General features: G+C 42.9%; 1 protein-coding gene and 1 long non-coding RNA gene across 11 annotated transcripts in view; one reads left to right on the plus strand and one right to left on the minus strand.

Moving 5' to 3' along the window:
• The first annotated feature begins 2,021 nt into the window (after nucleotides 1–2,021).
• RUFY3 (RUN and FYVE domain containing 3) overlaps nucleotides 2,022–25,232 on the plus strand; it is a 231,185-nt gene continuing 207,974 nt past the window's right edge. For 2 of the 10 annotated variants that reach the window (XR_014568346.1, XM_083756531.1), the window contains exon 1: nucleotides 2,022–2,638. Coding sequence is in view for 7 of the 10 variants with exons in the window: in XM_083756531.1 (XP_083612657.1) it covers nucleotides 2,335–2,638 (304 nt within the window). In the remaining 3 variants the exon portion in view is untranslated. Of the gene's footprint in view, nucleotides 2,639–10,004; nucleotides 10,972–19,504; nucleotides 19,626–20,334; nucleotides 20,389–25,232 lie in introns of those variants that run through there. The other 8 variants (XM_083756527.1, XM_083756525.1, XM_083756532.1 and 5 more) reach the window with 7 other exon arrangements.
• On the minus strand, nucleotides 22,222–23,798 carry LOC310852960. Its single transcript, XR_014568485.1, has 2 exons — nucleotides 23,064–23,798; nucleotides 22,222–22,695 (listed from the first exon to the last, which is right to left on the minus strand). It is a non-coding gene; the product is annotated as an uncharacterized lncRNA (long non-coding RNA).

Here is a 25,232-nt window from a genome sequence, read left to right on the forward strand (position 1 = left end):
CAGAAATGAACTGTGAAGGGATGCCTATAAGTAGTTTTTAAGGGATATTAGCCCTGGAGCATAGAGGCACATGCTGTGATGATTTGTTTTTAGTGGTGGGCACCAACATTGTAATTAAAATTGTGAGGGTTTTTTGGGGAGGGCGTTTAAGGCCACAGAAAATAGTGATTGGAAGTTACTTTGCAGAAAAGCTGATAATTGTTGCAGGTGGGGAGAGGTCAGTCTTTTTGTAGAGCAAGCCATGATTTTGAGATGTGGTTTTAAGGACAGACATGTGGGACGAACTCTTGCAATGTAGAGTGCTTTTTTGCTGCAAAGCTTCATGATACTCCATCTATCTTCCTTTCTATAGCCTGTGCCCCCAAACAGCATAGTGGTCAGTAATCATGGTTGGTCCTCAGTAGGCTGTTTTTGCACACCCCTTTAGTTCCCACCCCCAAAAATAATATTGCACTTTTGAAAATCTTAGCATTCCCCCAAGCCTATTGGATGGTGTCTTTGGTTTGATGCACATGCTAGGGCATCAAAAATAAGAGTGAACCATGGTGTTTATTTGAAATGTTTGTAAATTCTCTGTAATGTTTGAGACATCATTTTGTAAAGGGAATAAAGTGGTGAAATGGAAGATTAGGGTAAGCTTTTTAAATGGGCTGCAGTTTGAGTATTTATCTTTTACAGGGAAAGTGCCCCTGTGTAGAAATTAGCAAACAGACCATGTCTGGATCATTTGAGGTAAGCAAATATAGGCATATTCTTCTGTGTGCATTTATGAGGAGAGGCCATGCTTCACAATGGCTTCTCAATATGCTTGCAGTAAAAGCCAAGCAAGTGTGTTTGATTAAGGAACCATAGGTTTGTATTTCTGCCTGGCCATAAATGGGTGATGGGGCAGTCAAGGGGTAGAGTGGGGAAAGGGAACAATACGTTGATCCTTTGGGAGTAATAATAACCGCAATATCAGTGATTATTTGGCCTTGTAAATAGGCTATCACAAACACCGTTACAGATTTTTTACATCAAAATAATGTATGAAGCTACTTTGTACAAAATCTCAAGTGCTCTCGTGTTCATTCCCTGGCAGGAAGCAGGCAAGAATGAAGCCCACAGTGAACTTTAAGAAGGAATGGGAAAACTTTATAATTAAGAGAACACTGTAAACAACTAAAAACTTTGGCAGGATTTGCGTAACGCATGTAATGCATTAAAAACGAAGGTAAAGATGGACTATTGAAAGAAAAATAAGAGAAATTAAGTGATGGCAGCAGGAAAAGTTTGATAATGGAAACCATGAAGGGGGGTGGGAAGTCTAAGGATTCAGGGAATACTGAATGGGGATGATGCTGATGGATGTTTGAATTCAAATGAAGAATGTAAAATTGAATAATTTATATATATATATATATATATTTTGGTGTCCTCGGGTGTCTTCCCGTGTAAAAGTTGGGGTGTCTAGGCGACGTTTCGACGAGGTCTCACTCGTCATCTTCAGGCTGGAGATGACGAGTGAGACCTCGTCGAAACGTCGCCTAGACACCCCAACTTTTACACGGGAAGACACCCGAGGACACCAAAACCTGCATTCCTGTACCCGTGAAAATCTACGAAAGCAAATATATATATATATATATACACACACACACACACACACATGTGTGTGTGTGTGTGTGTGTGTGTGTGTGTGTATATATATATATATGTGTGTGTGTGTGTGTGTGTGTGTGTATACCCCACAGTGGCAAAAACTGACCAGCAAAGTGGTCTCTTCCCACACAGCCAGTCAAAGGGCAATAATGGTACACACACACGCCATATTTCAGAAGCGGGAAGGGCACGAACTGACCCCAAAGGGGTCGCCCTTCCCAGGGGGCAGGAACTGTGTCCACTCCTGAGGCAGAAAGGGTCAAAACGGATCCCCCCCCCCAAAGAAAGGGGTCAGAGCTGACCCCTACCGAAGTGGCCCCTCTTCTGAGGGAAAAGGAGAGGGGCCAGAACCTTCCCCTCCCCCACCATCACAAAGCGGCGGGAAAGCGCCAGAGCGGAGCCCACAGCGGCCGTGAGGGGAGAAAGAAGAGCCAGGCAAGACGGGGGCGGAGCTCCACGCGAGGCCGGGACGGCCCATCTCAACCTCCGGTCGGCCTGGGCCCAGTCAGGGCTTAGGAAGGGGGCTGGTCTAGGCGGGAGAAGGAGGCGCCGCCGCTGCCGCCGCTTTCTTTCGCCCGCCCGCCCTGTGGAAAAAGTTGCCCGCTCACTCTCGCCGCCGTCCAGGAGGAGGAGGAAGAAGGGAGAGAAAAAGAGGGAGCCGCCGCCGCCGCCACCCTCAGCCTCTGAGGGAGTATGGAGGGAGCGGGGAAGAGAGAGGCGGGCGACGGCGAGGGGGAAGCGGAGCGCGAGGAGGAGGAGGAGGGCAAAGCCGCCTCCGCCACCACGGAGGAGGAAGAAGAAGAAGAAGAGGCGCCCCCCGACTCGCCCCCTTTCTTCCTCCTCTACCCGGGCCGTGGAGGCGCCGCCGCGCCGGGCTTGCAGCCCCAGAGCGCCTGGAGAGCCGCCCCGCCGGGCCCTTGCGGGGTCCCCTTGCCCGTCCTGCTCAGCTACATCGGGCCCGAGACCGGGCAGCAGCAGCACCGAGCCGGCGGCGCCCGTGAGTAGTAGGCAGCGCCGCTCCTCCCTTCCCGTCCCCCGGCAGAAGCTGCTGCTCCCGCCCTGGTTTCTCTCCTCTCTCCCCGAACCGCGCCCTGTGTGTCCGCCGCACATGGTGTGCTCGGCTGTCATCCGCCCCTCAACGTTGTGTAATGTTACGGGCAACTCTTGTCCCAGGGAGGGAGGGAGGGAGGGGAAGCTTCCTCCCTTCGCTTTCCTCCTCCTTCTTCCTTTTTTTTTTAGGGGGGTGGGCTTCTTCTCCGACACCCCTAGGGTCCTAGGGGCTGTAAAGCAAGCCAGATCGTTTAGCACCGACCCCATTCATTTCAGCAGCTGACCATCACCAGCTCAGTCCAAGCCTTGCGAAAAACATCACTATTATTATTATTATTATTATTATTATTATTATTATTATTGCTGCCCCACACCCATAGATATCAGGGCGGCTCACAACATGGAACTACTAAGCCCCTGCTAAAAACTAGAACAAAGGCAAACCGAACTAAGCCCGCAACCCTCCCTCCCCCTTATTTATGAAACAAGCCTGTTAATCGTCTATCCGACTAAAAAAAAAAGGCACTGGGGGTTATTGAGATCAATGCAAGCTAAAAAGCATTGCAGGGGGTTGGGCTAGATGACCCTCAGGGTCCCTTCCAAGTCTACGTTTTTCTGAAAAACACACACACACACACATGCAAGACCCAACTAGGATCCCTCTGCAGTCCTCTCCCCAAGCAACTGTGTGTGAGATTTGCTCTCCAGAAAGTGTGCCTTGTCTTTCTAGCTGTGGTTTTTGGTCTCTCCTCAGCCCCCCCCCCATCAATTCATATTCCTTTCTCCCTAATCTCCAATATTATATTTTCTTCTGGCTGAGACGTTAAAACACTAATTCCCAGCTGTGTTTCTTGCTGCAGTCCTACTGTCTACTCAGAAGTAAGGTCCTTTTTGTTTTAGCAGGGCTTACTCTCAGGTAAGTGCAGTTAGGGCTGCAGCCTTAGTGACCCAAGTTTTGGGTCCTTTTTAGGTTCAGGATATCACTGCTTTACACCATCCCACCCCACCCCGCAATATTTGAAAACATCAGCTTTGTACTTAAACACAAATTGGCTGGGAACTTCATTCTCTGTGTCTTTAGTAATTTAGTTAAAGAACAACGAACTGGTGATTGCTTTAACTTTTTGATACGTGGTGATTTGAATCATGAGGCTGAATTAGAAAAACTGCTGAGTCGTGAATGAGACTTGCTTTGGAAATGAGGACTTTATTAGATTTTCTTCTGCCGGTTCATTTTATTTTGTTCTAAGGGCTTGTTTTAACAAAGAATTAACTCTGGAACTTCTGATGAAATGATAAGGAGGTCTTTCTTTCTCCTTCCACAATGCCATTTGTCTTTTCAATAGGTATAATAGCGTCACTGGGGTGAGAAGATTTTGAGCGAATGAAAGAGTCAAGCTGATTGTTTTAAGTGTTAGTAACTGCATTGTGTTAAGATTCTAGCAGCCTTGGGTGTTCAAGAGTTTTGTCTTATTAAACTGATCATCATTATTACTACTGTAATAATGATTTATATCGCACATAGAGGCTTCCAACACTGTGGTGGTGATGGCTCCCTAATGCAAGAAGGGAAAATGTTATGTGACTCCTAAGAGAAAGGGATATTTGGGTATGTCTCCCAGTTAAAACGTTGCAGGTTTCTGAGTTGTACTCTTGCAGTTGTAAAGCTGTTTATAAGAATAAAGCATGGAAGTGTGGGGCACTATTAGAATGTGTGTAAAAATGGATTGACAGAACTGCAAAGATTGTTTCCCCCCCCCTAAAAATGTATACCCTGTCCCCTCGTGGTTTATCATTCTCATAATTGCTTACTTGTGCAACCAAAAAATACAAAATAATAGCACAGCACATGATGTAAGCTCCAATCAATTAAAAACTCATAGCTGCTTACCGGTAAATGTTAAAAGTTTGCAATGTTCACCTGGAGAAATAGGAAGTTCTTTGCCATGTGGTACCAGTCCATGAAATGTTGGGAGGGCATTTCACAATGTTGGGAGGGCATTTCACAGGCTGGATACCAACACCAAAAGGGCAGGCAGGTTTTCCCTGTTTGCCACCTGCCTGCTTCCAATGGTGGGGACATGTGGAGAACTGCCTCAGATGTAGATCCCAGCATGAGGGCACATCAGTGTTATAAACAGAGGTAGAAAAGCTAGGAGTCAAATGGCTCCAGGAACCTGGGTTTCAGGCACAAAATAATATAATAATAATAAATTTTATTTATATCCCACCCTCCCCAGCTGAAGCTGGGCTCAGGGCGGCTAACAACAATAAAACAGTACAAAAGTACAACACAAAAACAGGATAGCTAGTCGCCACCCCCACCCCCCAATGCAGCAGCACTTACTATTTATTTATTTTTTGAAACGCATGAACTAATACACAATTCACATCAGTGACACATTGTCAACACCACATTTTTAATAGATACAAGAGAAGATTGTCCAGCAGATACCTAGGCCCTAAGCCATGCAAACCTTTAAATGTGAGCATCTGCTCTTTGAAGTGAACCTGAAAGCAGACCAAATAATTATCAGTGATCCCAGTGTTGAAGAAGAATGTTTGACTGTGATGCCGAGGTACCAGTTTAACCTGCCTGGTGTGATATACACTGGCTTGTTTAGAAATTACTGAAGAGTTAGTGACGTGTCAAGCTAATGAACCAAACCTTTTTGAGTTAGGCATTTGTGGATTTTTTAAAGCAGAGGAGGAAACTCTGGCAGAGAGCTTATTTTCTCTGGCTGAGGCAATAGAGAGAGGCAGTAGTAGTCCTAGACCTGGTAGTATTTATGTGATTTCCCTTTCTGCTAGGAATAGCATTGGGATAATGTGAATTGGGGTTCTTTTGAGGTACTTTTACCGCCCTTTGATGATGATGAAGAAGAAGAAGAAGAAGAAGAAGAAGAAGAAGAGTTTGGATTTGATATCCCGCCTTTCACTCCCCTTCAGGAGTCTCAAAGCGGCTAACAACCTCCTTTCCCTTCCTCCCCCACAACAAACACTCTGTGAGGTGAGTGGGGCTGAGAGACTTCACAGAAGTGTGACTGGCCCAAGGTCACCCAGCAGCTGCATGTGGAGGAGCGGAGACACGAACCCGGTTCCCCAGATTATGTGACTGCCGCTCTTAACCACTACACCACACTGTCTATCGTTCCATGATCACCTACCATCTTCTGTTTTTAAATACTTTTTAAAAATCTGTCACAAAATTGAACTTAGCATCTGTGTTGGATAATAAGGGAACAATGTTGCACTGCATAAAACACACTTACAAAGTGTTTGCATATTCATGCTGTTGTTGTTGTTGTAATAATAATAATAATGTTTATTACCTGCCCTTCACCAACTGGTCCCAGAGTTGGTTACAACAATTTAAAATTCAGTGTTAAAAACCGTTAGTATGGACCCTAGAACACAGATTTCAGATGCCAAAGGCCAGAGCAAAGAGATGTGTCTTCAGGAACAGTCAGGTTTACTTTGAATGTGCTGATCCAAAGCTACACGTGTATATACCTGAGCTTTAAAAGCAAATTACTACAAAGTCTAAATAATCAATATAAACCACAATCAGTTTATACACATCACATTTTTGATCTCCCAGTACTGTTGTCTCATTAGGAAGACCACTAAAACCAGTACAACAACTGTTTGCAATAACTTGTGCGGAAAAAGGTGATAGGAGGCATTCTGTTTTCTGGGATAACAAAGGAAATCTTTCCACTGTACTCTTGGCTCTAGCCTCCAATTCAAGGCCTCATAACAGCTTCAAAATAAAACCAGTTCAGGTTTTCTCTGTATTCCCAAACCTGTATATAAATTAGGTCCACAGCCCAATCCTACCTCATATACCTTGAAGCAAGATTCAACAACTTTCAAATAGTATGTTTAGGTAAGGTAAAGATAAAGGGACCCCTGACCATTAGGTCCAGTCGTGGCCGACTCTGGGGTTGCGGCGCTCATGTCGCTTTATTGGCCGAGGGAGCTGCCATTCAGCTTCCGGGTCATGTGGCCAGTATGGCAAGCTGCTTCTGGTGAGCAGCGCACGGAAACGCCGTTTACCTTCCCGCCAGAGCGGTACCTATTTATCTACTTGCCCTTTGATGTGCTTTCAAACTGCTAGGTTGGCAGGAGCAGGGAGCGAGCAACGGAAGCTCACCCTGTCACGGGGATTCGAACCGCTGACCTTCTGACCGGCAAGTCCTAGGCTCTGTGGTTTAACCCACAGCATGCAAAATCCTGCAAATAATTTTTTTGTATCTTCACAGTGACTCCAAAGTTGCGTATGCATTACAGACTTAGAAGTTTTTTTTCTCATATTGAAGCAGTTTTGGCGGGGGGTGGGGTGGGATTGAATCAAAACTCAATATTTCATAAGGAACAGCAGATTAGGTATGGCTAATGTGTGTATACCACTTCCCAAACCAGCAGTGAGAGTGCACTTCATGCAGAGTAAACATGAATGTGTACACAGCCTTATAATTTGCCTACAAGACCATACTGTCAATGTTTTTCCCCCTGTTGGTGTTTCTGGAATCATAAAATCATTGAGTGCATGGTATGGTTGAGTTATCAACTCAAAGTTTACCCTTCTCTTCCATTGGCTTATACAGTGTCATCAGTTGCTATGTTGTACCTGTGTGGCTGATGATGGGTGCTGCACTTGTCTTGAAGTTGACATTTAGCAATGCAGTAAAAAGTTATATTTTTGACTTGGGTATAGCATGGGTTGAACACACAGGAAAGTTCAAGCACCCATATCAACTTATAGCAGTGTGTGGTATTAAAGGCTCTTTTACCAGGATACTTCCATCATTGCTGGCAGTTTTTTTTTTATTTTTAGTGAAGACATTTCAGGCTGCTTTTATGATTACACAGCCTCTTTGCAGACACCTTGGTAGTACATGAGAGCCCCTGCTATGGTTGCGGCTAGGCAGTGCTCAGTCTGAGGTGAACACTGGCATCCCTGTGCTGGGGCTATACATATGGGTGCTTGGAAGTGCATGTTTATTTTGGTTCCAAAAAGAGCTGTTAACGGTTGTACAAGTGGTAGCTGTTAGGTGTGTTTCCCCCACATAAAGGCACTTGTTATCACAAATGACACTTCTTTGTGAGCTTTTTGCCTAGTTGTGAGCCTCATGGGTGCTTCTGTAAGTTCCAACCAGCCCTTTTACTCTGAGCAGTGTGGAAGATAATTTCTTTTCTTTTCTAGTAGTATAAATGCAGGACAGATTACATATGCTTGTCTCTAAGAGTCTGCTTATCTCAAGGCTTACCTCCCGATCAGTTCCTATTCTTGCGATGTATCCACGAGGACTATTTTCAGTTTATCTTCCAGTTCAAGTAACTCATGCTGGAAAACAGTGATTTTGTGTGTATGCTATTCCTAAAATGGAAGAGATTCTTATCCTGTTTGATTTAATTTTGATTTCTATAAATGTCTCCTATTCTCAGTTGCTTCTCTCTTGATGTAGGGAATAACCTTCCGGGCTTCTAATTTCATGTGGCTTCCAATTTCCCAAGGAGCTGATTGGCACTTTCTATAGCATTGTATAAGGGATGCGGGTGGCGCTGTGGGTAAAACCTCAGTGCCTAGGGCTTGCTGATCGCATGGTCGGCAGTTCGAATCCCCGCAGTGGGGTGAGCTCCCGTCTTTCAGTCCCAGCTCCTGCCCACCTAGCAGTTCGAAAGCACCCCTAAGTGCAAGCAGATAAATAGGGACCGCTTTATAGCGGGAAGGTAAACGGCGTTTCCGTGTGCTGCGGTGGTGCTGGCTCGCCGGAGCAGCTTCGTCACGCTAGCCACGTGACCCGGAAGTGTCTCCGGACAGCGCTGGCCCCCAGCCTCTTAAGTGAGATGGGCGCACAACCCTAGAGTCAGACACGACTGGCCCATACGGGCAGGGGTACCTTTACCTTTATTATAGCATTGTATGTACTGCTGAACAAGTATGTTAGAGCAAGCTTTCAGACTGTGACAGTAGCAAAGCATGCACAGATGGCCACTGTGTTTCTGTATGTACTTTCTTTGATATGTTAGCCATAATTTGGTCAGCAACCTCATGATAGTGCTGTGTCCTTTGAATTTGTATCCATCTGAGAGTTTGCATTCACACTACTCTTAATGTGGCAATTTCAATCTATGCAGTATTTTGGCACAGTTCTGTGAATATAACATTTCTGCTGCAATAGGAGTGGGACAGTTTTACTGTAATAATTGTTTTAATGCAAAATTGAATGGTATTGCCTTATTCAAACTTGGTTTATGCGTCTTAGACTTTCTACTGTCATATATCCTTTATCTGTTGCTTGTGTATAGAATTTTATGCACAGTTTTAAATATTTGTCCTTTGTGCATTTTGGTTTTTTGGCAGAGCAACTCTTACATTTAGAGCCATCTGAAAGTTCATTTAAGGTTTTAAAATGTGCACAATTCTCCCCAGGTTTTTTTTTATCTGATAAGTATATGGTTCCTTTATTCACTCTTTACAGCAAATTCTTAATGAAGATTTTAAACAAGAGCCAGGGCAGAGACATGATTGATACAGTACTGCTTTCCTGTAACATATGGATGTAACTTCATATTCTTCTCAGTATGGAGTACGTTTTGGTCATTAGATATCCACCCAATAGTAATTCCCTCTTGGACTCATGTCTCAAGCTTTCTCAATAGCACTAGGTTTAAAGATACACTTATGTCTAGGCATCAAATGATAGCCATAAGTAAAACAGATGGGGCCTGTGTCCAAGAACTGAAAAAGTGTCCCTCTTCACTTATCAGTCTGGTGAGAAATTGTGAGGTTAATGAATAAATTAGAAACCTGTACATATTGGGTTACAGATTGGAAAGATAGCTTTGCTGAAGGGTGACTATGATCTTCTATAGAGATTTTGGGCATGCATTGACCTTGCGGTTCTTCTGGTGTATTTACCAGACCTTATCAATAGAATACAGCTTTGCAAATAAGCAGTGCTCCAGCAGCCATCTGCATTTCGATGCTGGATGTGGAAAAGGGAACTTCTGTCCCCTGGCAGCTTGCTTGATCTCTATTGTTCATGCAGAAGAGGGATGCAGTGCTCTGTACTTTTCCACCAGTCCTCTCCCCCCCCCCCATGCAATTCTTCATTGCCTATGGCTAGCAGGAGAGTGGTTAAATCCAAAGCTGATAAAATATATTGTCATCTTTGTTCTTCTTATTATCTTCATTAATAAAAACATTAATGTTCTTATTGGAAACTGACACACTTTCTAAGAAGTTACAACATTTAACGTATTTGCTAATACTCAGCTTGTGCTTAATTTTTGTTGCAGTTCCATGACCCCAACTACTGTATACGATTCTTACTTTTGACTGCTAATGGGCATGTTTTACATCTCTTTGTACCGTAAGGCAGGCTGAGGAGAAAAGCATGCATTGTGTTATGTCTGTGATCGCAGATTGACTAGCACAGTCTGAAAAGAGGCTGTGGATGCTGAGAGCAAGATCAGCTTCATTGCTCTTCCTACATCAGCAGCAGCAGCAGCATCTATAAAGCATCCTGGGAATTGCCTGCTCTACGTTCAGTGCAAGCTGGTCACATGAGTCTGAATTTTCAGTTCAGTTCATTAGTCAGCCATTTTGGTCAACACCCTGCTTACTGCGCACAACCAATCCTATTATCACTCTGTATCTTGGCTTGTCTGGAGGGGTGAGAGAGCAAGAGAGCCTCGTCGATTTCTGCAATTCTGGATGTGTTTTCTTCAATGCATTTTACCATTTTGGATATATATTTTTTTTAAGCATCTTTAGCAAATAGTAAACAGAGCTTCTCCTACCCTCTGAAGGCCAAATTTGCTGTGGTCATTTACCAGTACGCTGCTTAGAGTCAAATTGAAGAAAAGAGTGTGTCTTGCGGAAGAAAACAGAGGAAGAGACCACAGAGGAGAAGAGGCATCTTTTCTTCCCTTTGCACTGTGCCTTGCCTTTCTCAGACTTGTGCAGCTGCGTGATTTTTCAGCAGCTCTTTTTTGACTTAGCAAGGTATTTCCCCCCCCCCATCATCAGAAAGCCTTCCCCCCCTTTTAGCCTATATATTTTATTTTATTGTTGTACCAGCTGAGTCATCATGTCTGCTCTGACGCCTCAAAGCGATATGCCAACCCCCACCACAGACAAGATCACACAAGCTGCCATGGAGACCATCTATCTTTGCAAATTCCGAGTGTCCATGGATGGGGAATGGCTCTGCTTGCGAGAGCTGGATGACATCTCTCTTACGCCCGACCCTGAACCTACCCATGAAGGTATGGTTGCATTTTTTATGTAGGGAGGCCTGCAGGTCTTGTTTTGGGTTAAAGAGGCTGGTAAGGAGGGTGCTGGTCTTCACCACCCCATAACTTTATGTAGGAATATGGGAAACTTGACATATTTTAATTGCTTCATTGCAGTATAACTTAATTTGATACAGATTTCCAAAACAGCTGCTGGTCTTTTAAGATGACTCACCTGCATCCTAAACAACTCCTGTGCTCATTTGCTTTGTTTTTCTTAGACCCCACCCCTAGCAACCAAGATATATCTCTGTGAGGTGAAGTTGTGTATTTATGTGCAACACTTCAAATAAAGAAAACTTGATGTTTCAATAGTAGCATTTTGATCTGTGTTTTCTTCTTTAAATATTGCTTTTGAAAAAGCTTTTGTTTTATAAATGGAGCTGAATTTAGAATATTATATTTATGAGGTTGGGAAACTCCTGCGTACTTTCAAAGCCAGAGATTGTAGCAGGTGACTCTTTCAAAAATCACAAAGTATATTTACATGGACTTGCTGTCGTTTATAGTGTTCTAAAGTCTGGATGACATAGGCAGAAAATACAGTTTATTTGGGAATTAAAAATGATACCTCATGGCAGTCTATTTTGTAAGAAGGGCAATTTAGATGGTAGGAGATGCTATTGGAATTAGGAAATTGAATAATATAAAGGCTTGTCCTTCAACTCTCCTACATCTCTTCATTTGAAACAGTAAGGCACCTGGAGCTGGCAGATATAGCTATGTCTCTTAAAACCCAAAGTTACTCACTGGATTCCTGCTTTGATGGTTGCTGTGAACTAAAGGTGAGAGCACAGCCCATTTTGTAGCATCATGCCCCAGTTTAGTCATGTCTGCAAAACCTGTACCACTTGGCATTGTCACTGCCAACAGCCTTTAACCACACTGAGTTTGTTTCAAGGTGAGTGTTGTTTTTCATTTTGTAGTGTACAAAAGTAACCAAGGCTGGCTCCCAAGCATTTTAGCTGGGAGACTTGCCAGTGCAGTCCCCCCCCCCCTTTGTTCACATGTTGGTTCCCATCTCTGACCCGGAAATGAAACAGAGCTTCTTTGTGCTGCATTGTCTTCATAACCCACTGCCAGCGGCTTGTGAAAATATTCAGAAGGCTTTTTTCACTCACCAGCTGGTTCTAGCCCTCCCTGTGGGAGCTGGTAGCAATAAGTAGCAGCTTTAAAATTAAAGTGGTAGCAGTTCAAAAGTCAAAGCAAGCATCCTTTTTATCATATCTTGGTATATGGACAGTACCGTTGTCAGTACATCATGTGGAATAAAACAAGCAGTTGATATGGCAAGCATCAAATGACTTCAAAGTCCTGATTAAAAGGATGCAGCCATAGACTCCTATGGTTTGTATTCCGTTTAAATGAGCAAATAATGAGGTGCTTACGTTTGAGGAAATTACTTGGAAATAACAAGCTTAGCGTGAATTAGAAGTGTCCACGTACTTCCTGTCTTGCTGTGCTTACTACAGGAGAGTCTTGGTGTTGATTGGGTAGAATGTCTTCATTCTTTCTCTGAGGGTTTTCCAATTTCTTTTGATATTACTTATTATGCTGTGATAGACCCTGCTACAAATGTAGGACAAGCGATCTAAGTATGGCAAATGAGATTTTGCTGTTGCCAAATTATCTAACTCTTGGAAAAAAGATACATACTATTTTTTTGCAATTTCCTCACCCTATTTCCTCACCTAAGTAAATCGATAGTAAGTCCAAGTCTGATAAAATACTTACAGGCTTATTATGATTTATTGTGATGTAGGTGTCTTGACCTTAGGGAACACACACACACACACACACACACACACACACACACACAAATCCCATCAGTGGCATTTTTTCCCATTAGTTACGAAGTCTTGTTCCATCTAAGATTACCACTACTGATAATCAGAAAACTATTTCTTTAACAGAATTATGGTCAATGTTAGCTGTAATTGTTTGCATTTCTGGCATTGTACTCTTCCCAGTGTTATGTGAGCACCTTTGTTCATTGACATTCTTTCGCCTACAGCACAGTAGTTAAAATTTCTGCTAATGATAGCAGTTTCGGTACTGACTAATTAGTCCAAAACTAATCAAAAATAAGTGCAAGAAGTGTATGAAAAACACTGTTCAGATTTTTACAGCTTGCCCCAGCTTGGTGCCCTCCAGATGTTTTGGACTATTAACTTCAGCCAGCATGGCTAATGGTAAGGAATGATAGGAATTGTAGTCAAAACCTCCTGGAGGGCACCAGGTTGGGCAAGGCTGCCTCAAATCATTGCATTTTGATAATGTGTTTGGGATTGCATGAGGCTGTAGCTCATTGGTAGAGCATGTGCCTTGAATGCAGACGGTCCCAGGTTCAATCCCCCCCAAGTCCAGGTAGGGTTAGGAGAGAATCCTGTCTGAAACCTGAATAGCTTCTGTCAGTGTAGACAATACTGAGCTAGATGGTCTGACTCAGTTTAAGGCAGCTTCCTACTTTACCATAACTATTAAGAGTTTCAAGATTCTAATGCACAGTGGTATTTATTTTAGAAGTACAGTACTCTCAAATGATGGTGCAGATTTGTAAGGCGTGGGGTTTTGCAAGATGCAGCTGCCTAAAGAGAAACCTGGAGCCTCTTTGGATTTTTAAAGGCAATAAATATATTTAAATATATTTATACTAGACGGGCATATGGTCTGATCCAGAAGGGCTCTTCCTGTGGTTTTCTTGCCACATTTCCAAACTAGGGTCCAACAGTTAAAACTGGTATCATTGGAGAAGCGTCACACAAAGGCAGCTTGAAGAAAAGTGTTCAAGAGACAAGGGGTGCAGGTTTGGGGATCAAAGTTTATCTCTCAGCATCGCTTCCTATGGACCGATGAAAGTAAGATGAAACTGTTCAACATTCTAGCAGAATATAGCTGTGACAAGTTTTCTGATGATAAGGTTTGATATAAAATATCAGCCATTTTGACATGGGCAACGTGGCTGCATGTAGCCATGAAGAAATGGACTTGAGGAAAATTTATCTGCATGTGAGTTGCTGCTCCTGCTGCTGAGGCTAGACAAGAAATCTGATTAGGACTGTTTGGTTCTGATGTTGTTGTTGTTGTTTAGTTGTTTAGTCGTGTCCGACTCTTCGTGACCGCATGGACCAGAGCATGCCAGGCACTTCTGTCTTCCACTGCCTGCCGCAGTTTGGTCAAACTCATGCTGGTAGCTTCAATAATACCATCCAACCATCTCATCTTCTGTCGTCCCCTTCTCCTTGTGCCCTCCATCTTTCCCAACATCAGGGTCTTTTCCAGGGAGTCTTCTCTTCTCATGAGGTGGCCAAAATACTGGAGCCTCAGCTTCACTATCTGTCCTTCCAGTGAGCACTCAGGGCTGATTTCCTTAAGAATGGATACATTTGATCTTCTTGCAGTCCATGGGACTCTCAAGAGTCTCCTCCAGCACCATAATTCAAAAGCATCAATTCTTCGGCGATCAGCCTTCTTTATGGTCCAGCTCTCATTTCCATACATCACTACTGGGAAAACCATAGCTTTTAGTATATGGACCTTTGTTGGCAAGGTGATGTCTCTACTTTTTAAGATGCTGTCTAGGTTTGTCATTGCTTTTCTCCCAAGAAGCAGGCGTCTTTTAATTTCGTGACTGCTGTCACCATCTGCAGTGATCATGGAGCCCAAGAAAGTAAAATCTCTTACTGCCTCCATTTCTTCCCCTTCTATTTGCCAGGAGGTGATGGGACCAATGGCCATGATCTTCGTTTTTTTGATGTTGAGCTTCAGAGCATATTTTGCGCTCTCCTCTTTCACCCTCAATAAAAGGTTCTTTAATTCCTCCTCACTTTCTGCCATCAAGGTTGTGTCATCTGCATATCTAAGGTTGTTGATATTTCTTCCGGCAATCTTAATTCCGGCTTCGGATTCATCCAGCCCAGCCTTTCGCATGATGAATTCTGTATATAAGTTAAATAAGCAGGGAGACAATATACAGCCTTGTCGTACTCCTTTCCCAATTTTGAACCAATCAGTTGTTCCATATCCAGTTCTAACTGTAGCTTCTTGTCCCACATAGAGATTTCTCAGGAGACAGATGAGGTGATTAGGCACTCCCATTTCTTTAAGAACTTGCCATAGTTTGCTGTGGTGGACACAGTCAAAGGCTTTTGCATAGTCAATGAAGCAGAAATAGATGTCTTTCTGGAACTCTCTAGCTTTCTCCATAATCCAGCGCATGTTTGCAATAGGTCTCTGGTTCCTCTGCCTCTTCTAAATCCAGCTTGCACTTCTGGGAGTTCTCGGTCCACATACTGCTTGAGCCTTCCTTGTAGAATTTTGAGCATAACCTTGCTAGCATGTGAAATGAGTGAAATTGTGCGGTAGTTGGAGCATTCTTTGGCACTGCCCTTCTTTGGGATTGGGATGTAGACTGATCTTCTCCAATCCTCTGGCCACTGCTGAGTTTTCCAAACTTGCTGGCATATTGAGTGTAGCACCTTAACAGCATCATCTTTTAAAATTTTAAATAGTTCAGCTGGAATACCATCACTTCCACTGGCCTTGTTATATGCAGTGCTTTCTAAGGCCCATTTGACTTCACTCACCAGGATGTCTGGCTCAAGGTCAGCAACCACACTACCTGGGGTGTACGAGACATCCATATCTTTCTGGTATAATTCCTCAGTGTATTCTTGCCACCTCTTCTTGATGTCTTCTGCTTCTGTTAGGTCCTTACCACTTTTGTCCTTTATTATGGTAATCTTTGTACGAAATGTTCCTTTCATATTTCCGGAACAGATCTCTGGTTCTTCCCATTCTGTTGTTTTGAACAGATCTCTGGTTCTTCCCATTCTGTTGTTTTCCTCTATTTCTTTGCATTGCTCGTTTAAGAAGGCCTTCTTGTCTCTCCTTGCTATTCTTTGGAAATCTGCATTCAATTTCCTGTATCTTTCACCTATCTCCCTTGCATTTTGCTTGCCTTCTCTCCCCCGCTATTTGTAAGGCCTCGTTGGACAGCCACTTTGCTTTCTTGCATTTCTTTTTCATTGGGATGGTTTTAGTTGCTGCCTCCTGTATAATGTTGCGAGCCTCCACCCATAGTTCTTCAGGCACTCTGTCCAGCAAATCTAAATCCTTAAACCTGTTCCTCACTTCCACTGTGTATTCATAAGGGATTTGGTATAGATTGTATCTTACCGGCCCAGTGGTTTTTCCTACTTTCTCCAGTTTAAGCTTGAATTTTGCTATAAGAAGCTGATGATCTGAGCCACAGTCAGCTCCAGGTCTTGTTTTTGCTGACTGTATAGAGCTTCTCCATCTTTGGCTGCAGAGAATATAATCAATCTGATTTCGATGTTGCCCATCTGGTGATGTCCATGTGTAGGGTCGTCTCTTGTGTTGTTGGAAAAGCGTGTTTGTGATGACCAGCTTGTTCTCTTGACAGAACTCTATTAGCCATCACCATTTCATGCTTTCCACAGATTCCCACTGAGCAATCTGGTTAAGTGAAGGGTGCAATCTGGTTAAGTGAAGGCAAGCACAATGCACATATCTACCTTGTCACCATATCAGCATACCAACATGTGCCTAAAAAGCGACATGTGTTTGTATGGATGTAAAGAACCAAGCAGTTGCGTGCTCATGGAACAATAAAAAGCACAGTAAATGGTTTGCCTCCCTTTGCATGATGAAAACTTACAAAACCACCCAATGCTATTTGGTGCTGAATCCTGCAAGTATTTTATTGTAGGAGGGCGAAAGAATAGGGCTCTGGTGGCAGGACTTTGCCTAATACTGACAGCCTGAGCTGAAGGAGCTTTTGTGGCATAGTGGTTAAAAGAATGAGTTATGAGCCCGAAAAGCTATGTGCAGATCTTGTTTCAGCCAGGAGTTCACTAGGTGACTAAGTAAACCCAGGGCTATTTGATGGGTGAAATTCCTGGTTGACACTGATTATTTGGGTCCACCTCAACCTGAGCTCAGGCCTGGTTTTGGGACTGAATCGGACTTGGTCACCCTGCCCCATTATCAAGAGAGATACAGAGGAGTGTGAACCTGTTACTCTTAATCTCTCAGTGGTCATTAGGAGTTTTGGAGCATGGTGCCATCAGTACACTGATGAGAGACAGCTCTTTTTCTCCATAGCTTCTGAAGTGGCTGTGCAAGCCCTGGACCACCTAAATGCAATGGTGGAGTGGATGAGGGCCAGTAAACTGTGTTTGAATCCTGGGAAGATGGAGGCTTTGTGGGTAGGTCATTCATGTTTCTGGAAAGCCGGACACTTTCCTGTTCAGAATGGGCTTGGAGTCCCCATAAAGGTGTACTCCTGGATGCACCTTTGTTATTTTAGTTCCCAATAACCTCTTTGGTTAGGGATGCCTTTTACCAGCTTCATTTGGTATGCCAGCTATGTTTTTAATCTGTATTGGGATTGCCTATTAATGTAGTCCATGTATTGGTAACCTTGAGACAGGATTACTGCAATGCACTCTTATGTGGGGTTGCCCATGAGCCTGGTATGGCGGGTCTAGGTGGTGTGAAATTCAAGAATTAGACTGCTGATGGGGGGCAGACAGTCAACAGCATGTAACACCTCTGCTAAAACATCTGCACTGGCGGCCAGTATACTGTCAGTTCAAGTCTCTTGTGCGAATATACAAAGCTTGAACAACTTAGGTCCAGAATACCTGAAGGTTCACCTTAGCCCTTATATTCCAGCTTTGATCACTGGGATCATCTATAGGAGCACTGTTAATTGACCATTGCATTATATAGGTCTGACTGACTTAAACCTGAAGTTGGGCACTTAGTGTCTTTGGTCCAATGCTGCGGAATACTTTTCCATCAGATATTTGACAAGGAGTTCAACCTTTTCTGGCTGCAGAAATATTCTTGGAAGTGTGTGGACAGTGCCTGGTGAATTTTGTAAGCCAGAGGAGTTAATGAATAACATTTTTAGTGTTCAAATGGCAAAGTCTCATGTAGTTCCTAGTCCCTCTACATAGTCCCTTGTAGCAAAAACAAGAGGAACAAATGCAAGTTAAGGGGTAAGAAATAAAGAATGTTTTGCTGAATTCAGTTTTGATTGCATAATTTAAATGACCTTGTTCAGATTTATTTGTGTTTAATTTTTTAAAAGGTAAAGGTAAAGGTACCCCTGCCCGTACGGGCCAGTCTTGACAGACTCTGGGGTTGTGCGCCCATCTCACTTAAGAGGCCAGGGGCCAGCGCTGTCCAGAGACACTTCTGGGTCACGTGGCCAGCGTGACAAAGCTGCATCTGGCGAGCCAGAGCTGCACACGGAAACACCGTTTACCTTCCCGCTGGTAAGCGGTCCCTATTTATCTACTTGCACCCGGAGGTGCTTTCGAACTGCTAGGTTGGCAGGCGCTGGGACCGAGCAGCGGGAGCGCACCCCGCCACAGGGATTCGAACCACCGACCTTTCGATCAGCAAGTCCTAGGCGCTGAGGCTTTAACCCACAGCGCCACCTGCGTCCCGTTTAATTTTTTACACAGTATAAATCTAGCCCTGGGCAACTTGTTGCCTCTGAGTCTCAAGCTCCTCTTTCATTTGTAGTATGGAGACAAAACCTCCCTTAATTTCTCAAAGTGTTGTGCAAATAACTTTTGTTGCATCCCAAGATTAGTGAACTTAAGGGAGTTCATGGAAGGATAGTTTCCAGCAAACATTGCATCCTCTAAAAGCTTCTTTGGAAAGCTGGGGTGGCTGTTCAGTGTGGTGTGGTGTGCGGGAGGTCTCTGGGGGAGGGGGGTCTAGCCCAAAATTGGGCTTGCCCCCTAAGAAGTTCGCTTAAGGAAGATCACAGAAGGAAAGTTTTTGGCCCCTCCCTTCCTTCCTTCCTTCCCCCAGGCAGCCATCCTAACCCATTCCAAATTGCTCAATACAGCACCGTAACCCTCTGGAGATGCTTTTTGGGGGTTGCCAGTGCCTATAGGGGATGGCAAACTTTTCTTCTGTCAGTTTCCATAAATTAAGCTGCCTTAGGATCCAAATAGATGTTTCATAACAGCATCTGCTACATCAACAAGTCTTTCCATTGCAAAAAAATGAAAGATAAGAGCAGGTTTCTTCTGGGTTCTAGTGTATGTGAGCACAGGAAAATACACACACACTAATAAAATGTTGAGGGACAGTGTCTATTAATATATGTATTTACATTAAAATACAAAAATACTACTGCTACTAATAATATTCAACATACAAAAGCTTTTAAAAGAATACAACTAAATATATATTAAGATACAAATGGTTAAGCATACCTCCAGAATTATGACCACCTTTGTAGTTCATGTTACTATGTTTAATGGGCTTGCAGAATATAAAAACACGAAGTAGGACATCAGTTCTGAGATACAGGGGTCTTTTGTGCGTTGAATTATTGGGATCACTTTAAAATGTATGCTGTTTTCATACTCAAGTTTCTCTGCTACTCACAAGTTAATACAGGAGAGCACAAGATTATAGCTCTCTTGTGGGAAGAAAGCCACAATGGGTGTGTCATTTGCTTGCTCCAGTAATCCTAGTATAGGCAGATTACTGAAGCTCTCTGCCTCTACTAGGAAGCAATGCTTTTGCTCAGGTTTACGGCTCTGCCTTTAGGCCTTTACGGAGGGAAAGAAAATGTAAGTATGAACCTAGAATGATAACTGATTTCAGAACTGGTTCCTGTTTGACAAGATATTGAAATGATTGTGCGTGTGAGTCAAGCTGCGTCCTTTGTTTTCTCAGGACATTTCTCTCCCTGCCCCCACTTACCTAACAGCTCTGCTGAAGTCCAGCGCACAGTGGTTAATTTTTGTTTAATGGAAGGGGTGCTATTCGTGCATTGCTAGAGTACTGAACATGGTACTACCAATAAATTTGGCTGTATTTAAGTGCAAGCAATATCTTAAGATTTGTTTTAACCTAGTGCCTTACCCCAACCTTGGTTCAAAACAAGGGAACAGATTTCTTCCTTTTATTTGGAGGGATTTATTTCTGAGCTGGTTCTGGAAAGTACCATAAAACTTCTTGGGTAGATTTTTATACCTAGTCAGGCAGGTTATAAATCCAGTTTAAGCATATCCATGCCACTTGATTTAAAATCAATGTGTTTGTATGACTTTGAAAGCTTTTAAAAATGATCCTCTCATTGTGTTTAATAAATTCAATCTGTTGCTTTATGCAGACTATACTAACTTATGAATTTTAAAATCTTTAACCCCTTTGGTACGTATCTGGTATACCAACCCCCCTTTGTGTTCCTTTTCTTATCTTGATTTTTTAGTCTTTTCTTTGAATCATGGCTTGCATGACATTTTTCTTTCTTTTCCTTTTTCGCTGTTTGCAAAGACTCTTGGGAGGATTTGACAGATTTGGTGGAGCAATTGCGCGATGATACAGAAGGTGCGTGCCACACCAACATCTTTCAGCTATTATTTCCATTTCATTTTCAACTGGCTTTTCTTGTCTGTCTTTGAGCTGGATCACCAGGTACACTCCAGTGATAGCAACTGGATCATACATGTTTGTAACTATATTGTGCTGACCTTTCCTTTGTTAAAATGTTTGTTTTTCCTTTTGAAAAACCAGTTGCATGTATTATTTTCTCAGAATGCATCCATACTGATATTTATTTTGGGGAGTGAGAGGTAGCACAGCCCACATCAAGTTCCATAGCTTGTTCACTGTATAGCGGTCTACTTCTGAAGTTTTGGGGTGTCTTTATACATGGGCACAAAAGATCTCATAAAGGACCATACAATTTCCTACATGTGGTTGGAAGACCACACCTTCACTCTCTTACTTCCCAATCATTGTTCTACACCACTTCCTTCCTTATTGCCAACTTCTAAAACTTGTGCGGAATTCGAGTCGTTGTACCTGTTCACCATAGATATCTTGCTGGTTTCTTCTGATAATTTTATGCAGCAGAAGCATAGTGTGGTGCTTTATGATCCCATGTCTGTTTCGTTTTTCCTGGCACACTACCTCAGAATTATTGTAGTGCAAATGGATGCACAGAGTGCATGTGTGGGATTGTGCAAATTCATTATCGCTGTAGAACAAAATACTGTGAGGAGGGAATGTGTATATTCGGGAAATGTGTCCATGATACCAATAAGTGTGCCTCTGCAAGACAAATACAGTGGAACCTCAGTTTTTGACCATAATCCATTCCAGAAGACCATTCGACTTCTGAAACGTTCAAAAACCGAAGATCAAAGGGTAGTCGGGAAAATCCATTGAAAAATGGAGAAACGCGCCTTGGAAGCTGTTTGACTTCCAAGACACGTTCGAAAACGGAAGCAATTACTTCTGGGTTGTTGGCGTTTGGGTTCTGAATTACAGATAGGTAGCCGTGTTGGTCTGCCATAGTCAAAACAAAATAAAAAAATTCCTTCCAGTAGCACCTTAAAGACCAACTAAGTTAGTTCTTGGTATGAGCTTTCGTGTGCATGCACACTTCTTCAGATACACAATGGAGACGTTTGAGAACGTCTCTCAAACGTCAATGGAGACGTTTGAGAGCTGAGGTTTGACTGTAATCCTTTATAGAGGGTGGGGATTAAATGGAGGAAATGGCACCAGGGGAAGGGGATCTACTCCTTGTGTTGAGATCCTGATTGGATTTCCTCCCCTTGTGTTGTTGTTTTCAATGTGGGAGATTCTACCACAACCATGAGTCTCCCACCTTGTGTCTAGTTGTGCCCTAAGGCGTACTTTATTGCTGTCTTAAGAGTTCTGTTTTCACCTAACCTTGTTGTACATATGGTGTAGTTGCTCATGTTTTGTTTAGCATTTAGAGCTACACTTGCTTTGGTTGACAGGAAGAATGGGGATGTACAGAGGAAGCAAAATCCCAGAAAGAGGAAGGATGGCAAACATGACCTTTAGACCCTTCTCACAAGATATGTTCTATAGAACAGCAAAACACACATTCAGTGGAGTTGTAAAAACATTGTTTAAGTTGGGTCACCTTGAAGTGAGAAATTCTTAGGTTGTAATCCTGCACATGCGTACCCTGGAGTGAACTCCATTAACTTCTATGGGGCTTTCTTCAGAATAGGATTGTGCTGTTAAGAAGATTGAAAAAATGTTCATCTATGTGTTACACATTTGAAAGCAATAACATTAAACGGTGCTGAAGTAAGCAAAGAATAATGGTACAGTCTAGCGCAGAAAAGCTGATGAATTGTTATGCAGACTTTTTAAAAATTGCAAACTGATATGGAAATGGGAGGAACTGAACTTTAGATTGGAAAATGAGAAACCAAAATTGACAGATTTGCCCGTCTATAACTTGCCCTGGCCCAAACCTTTGCCATAGATTTTGTCAGGCGAGTTTCAGGTTTTTCCTGTGGAAATTGGGGAGAATCTGTTGCCAAGTTTATGAATCCACTCCGCTAACAGAGGACATTGTCTAAACAAGGTGAGGTAGTGGTTCAAAGAGCTTTGAGTTCAGATTTTGAGCTTTTTAGAACCAGTTGCAATGGTTGTTTTAGTCAGGCAGATGTTTTTATCTGTTCCTGTGTGCCTCACTGCAGAACTAAGATCAGGCTTCCTCAAACTTGGCCCTCCATATGTTTTTTGGCCTACAACTCCCATGATCCTTAGCTAGCAGGACCAGTTGTCAGGGATGATGGGAATTGTAGTCTCAAAACATCTGGAGGGCCGAGGTTGAGGAAACCTGACTAAGATAATTATAGCATCCTAATCAACAGAGGAGGGATGCGGGTGGTGCTGTGGGTTAAACCACAGAGCCTAGGACTTGCCGATCAGAAGGTCGGCGGTTCGAATCCCCACGACGGGGTGAGCTCCTGTTGCTTGGTCCCTGCTCCTGCCAACCTAGCAGTTCGAAAGTACGTCAAAGTGCAAGTAGATAAATAGGTACCGCTCCAGTGGGAAGGTAAACGGTGTTTCTGTGCACTGCTCTGGTTCGCCAGAAGTGGCTTAGTCATGCTGGCTACATAACCCGGAAGCTGTACGCCGCCTCCCTCGGCCAATAAAGCGAGATGAGCGCTGCAGCCCCAGAGTTGGCCACGACTGGACCTAATGGTCAGGCGTCCCTTTACTTTTACCTAATCGACAGAGGATATGATTCATGGGGACAATGCCCCGTGTTGCCTGCTCAAAATGTTAGGGAAGCATTTGCAATTTGATTACAGTTTATACATGCTTTGCAGTGAAAAGAATCCATTTTAAATCTGCTTTCTGCTTTGACTCATTTAAAACAAATGCATTCATGTCAGTGTATTAAATTATGTTGCTTTTCCATTCCAGAGTCCTCACTGTCTGTCCTTGTAGTGATTGCAACACAGTGTACTTTCAAGTGGGTTTATATTAACAAAGTAGTTAGCCAGCTTCATTCAGCAGCCTTGTTAGTTAGCTGAGAAACTTGTTACTGTTGCAGTTTTGACTTTCTCTCTCACATGTATGCATGTATGCATTTATATGTTGATACGATCTTTGGAGTTGGTTAGGAATACAATGTCTGCTTTGTATCTAGACATCCTCCTTTGAAAAATATGTCAGGGAAATCCTCTTTTGGAATGCAGTTTCATTGTGGCTGACATCACTCTTTCAAGACAGATAAGTTGTTTTACAAATCCCAAGGCCTATATTGCTACAGTAAAATTGTACAATAAAAGTAGAGAGAATGTCAATATGGGAATGTCAGTAAATAGGCAGATTCAAATTATATGTGATTAGTTTGTCTTTTCTTCGGAGGCAGAGGAGATGATTCATTGGGATATACGTATATCATATATTTGATAAATGAGATCAACTACACTTCTGCAGATCTCATTCCTCCAATGATAAACTGTTGTGTTTCTGTTTAAAAGCATGCACACGTTTGAGCTTCATCTTGCCATTCAAATTTGACCTCAGTGCATGCATTTGTAGTACAAGACGAAATCTGCTTTCCATCTATACCCTTTTGTCCTTATTCCCACCTCCCAATGCATTGATTCATATATTTTAATTTCGCACGAACAGGCCATGCATGCAGGAGTCAGCTGACCGACGTGTGCCTTTCTTTTAATGCATCCACCCAGGAATTGCATAATAGCAAACATCCAAGAATTCTCTATTCACTACAAGCTTGTGTGTGCATACTGTACTTTATGTTCAGTCCTAAAGTGACAGGCTTTCCCCACTCAAAAATAGGAAGATGGTTGTGGGAGAAATCAGTACAGTGACATACAGTGAAATCAACGGGGGGGGGGGCGGGTGATTATGCCAATAAAGGCTGAATGAGTGAGTGAGTGAATGAATGAATGAAGAGGGGGAAATGAAGCAGGGAGATCTGCAAAAATAATTGTTCTTCAGTTTTCCAGTATTGCAGAAACATTTTTTTTTTTTTTTTTTTTTAAAAACACACACACATGGCTGTAGTAGTGATTTCTGGAGCTTGCTGGAAATCAGCACGACACAACTGGAATTAAGAGTGATGTAGATCATTGTGGAAGAAATTGAAACAAAACAGTAATATACACTGAGATCAAATTTTTAAAAGCTTTGGAGAAATAATTGTTTTTCCATTTTTCCATTGTCAATATTTCACAAATCTGTCCCCCCCCCAATGTAAGAAAATGCCCAAACCAACAGGGCTGTGGAAGCTCACCAGAAATAGGCGCTACTGCTGTCCGAGCAGTACTGGTTTTAGGAGGATTTAGGAGAGCAGTGCTTCCCCACCTTTTTTTGGCCATGCCTCACCTAAGCATCTCTAAAATCCTGTTGCCCCTCCTCCATGATACAATTCTTATTATTCAAAAAACGAACTCCTATTCACATGGAGGAAGTCTAAAAGGCTATTCATTGTTAATAACTCATTCTCAAACTGCCCCCCTTAAAAATCAGATTGCCCCCCTGTGGGGCGTGTGCCCCACGTTGGGAATCACGGATCTAGAGGGCATAGAAAGGGGAACAGCAAAAATGGATGCTTGAGCCACTTCCAGGAAAAAAACTGTCTGCCATTTCAAGTTGTGTGGTTTGGAGTTGTGTTTTCCAAAACTCAATGGATTATCTCTAGTTTGAAGAAATCCAAAATTTCACAGGAAAGTTATCAGGACAGGAACTATTTGGGTGGGGTGCCATGTGGATGACCTTACATAAGAAGGACTGCTAATTGCTTCAAATGTATATTAAACTCAAGTGTGGACAAACCCTTGGTTAATTTTGGAGCTCACACATATTGCTTTTAATTGCTCATGAAACAGAATTCTGGGCAGAAATCCTGTTGATAT

Source organism: Podarcis gaigeae (assembly GCF_964106915.1).
Source record: "Podarcis gaigeae genome assembly, chromosome: 9".
Classification (NCBI taxonomy): domain Eukaryota; kingdom Metazoa; phylum Chordata; class Lepidosauria; order Squamata; family Lacertidae; genus Podarcis; species Podarcis gaigeae.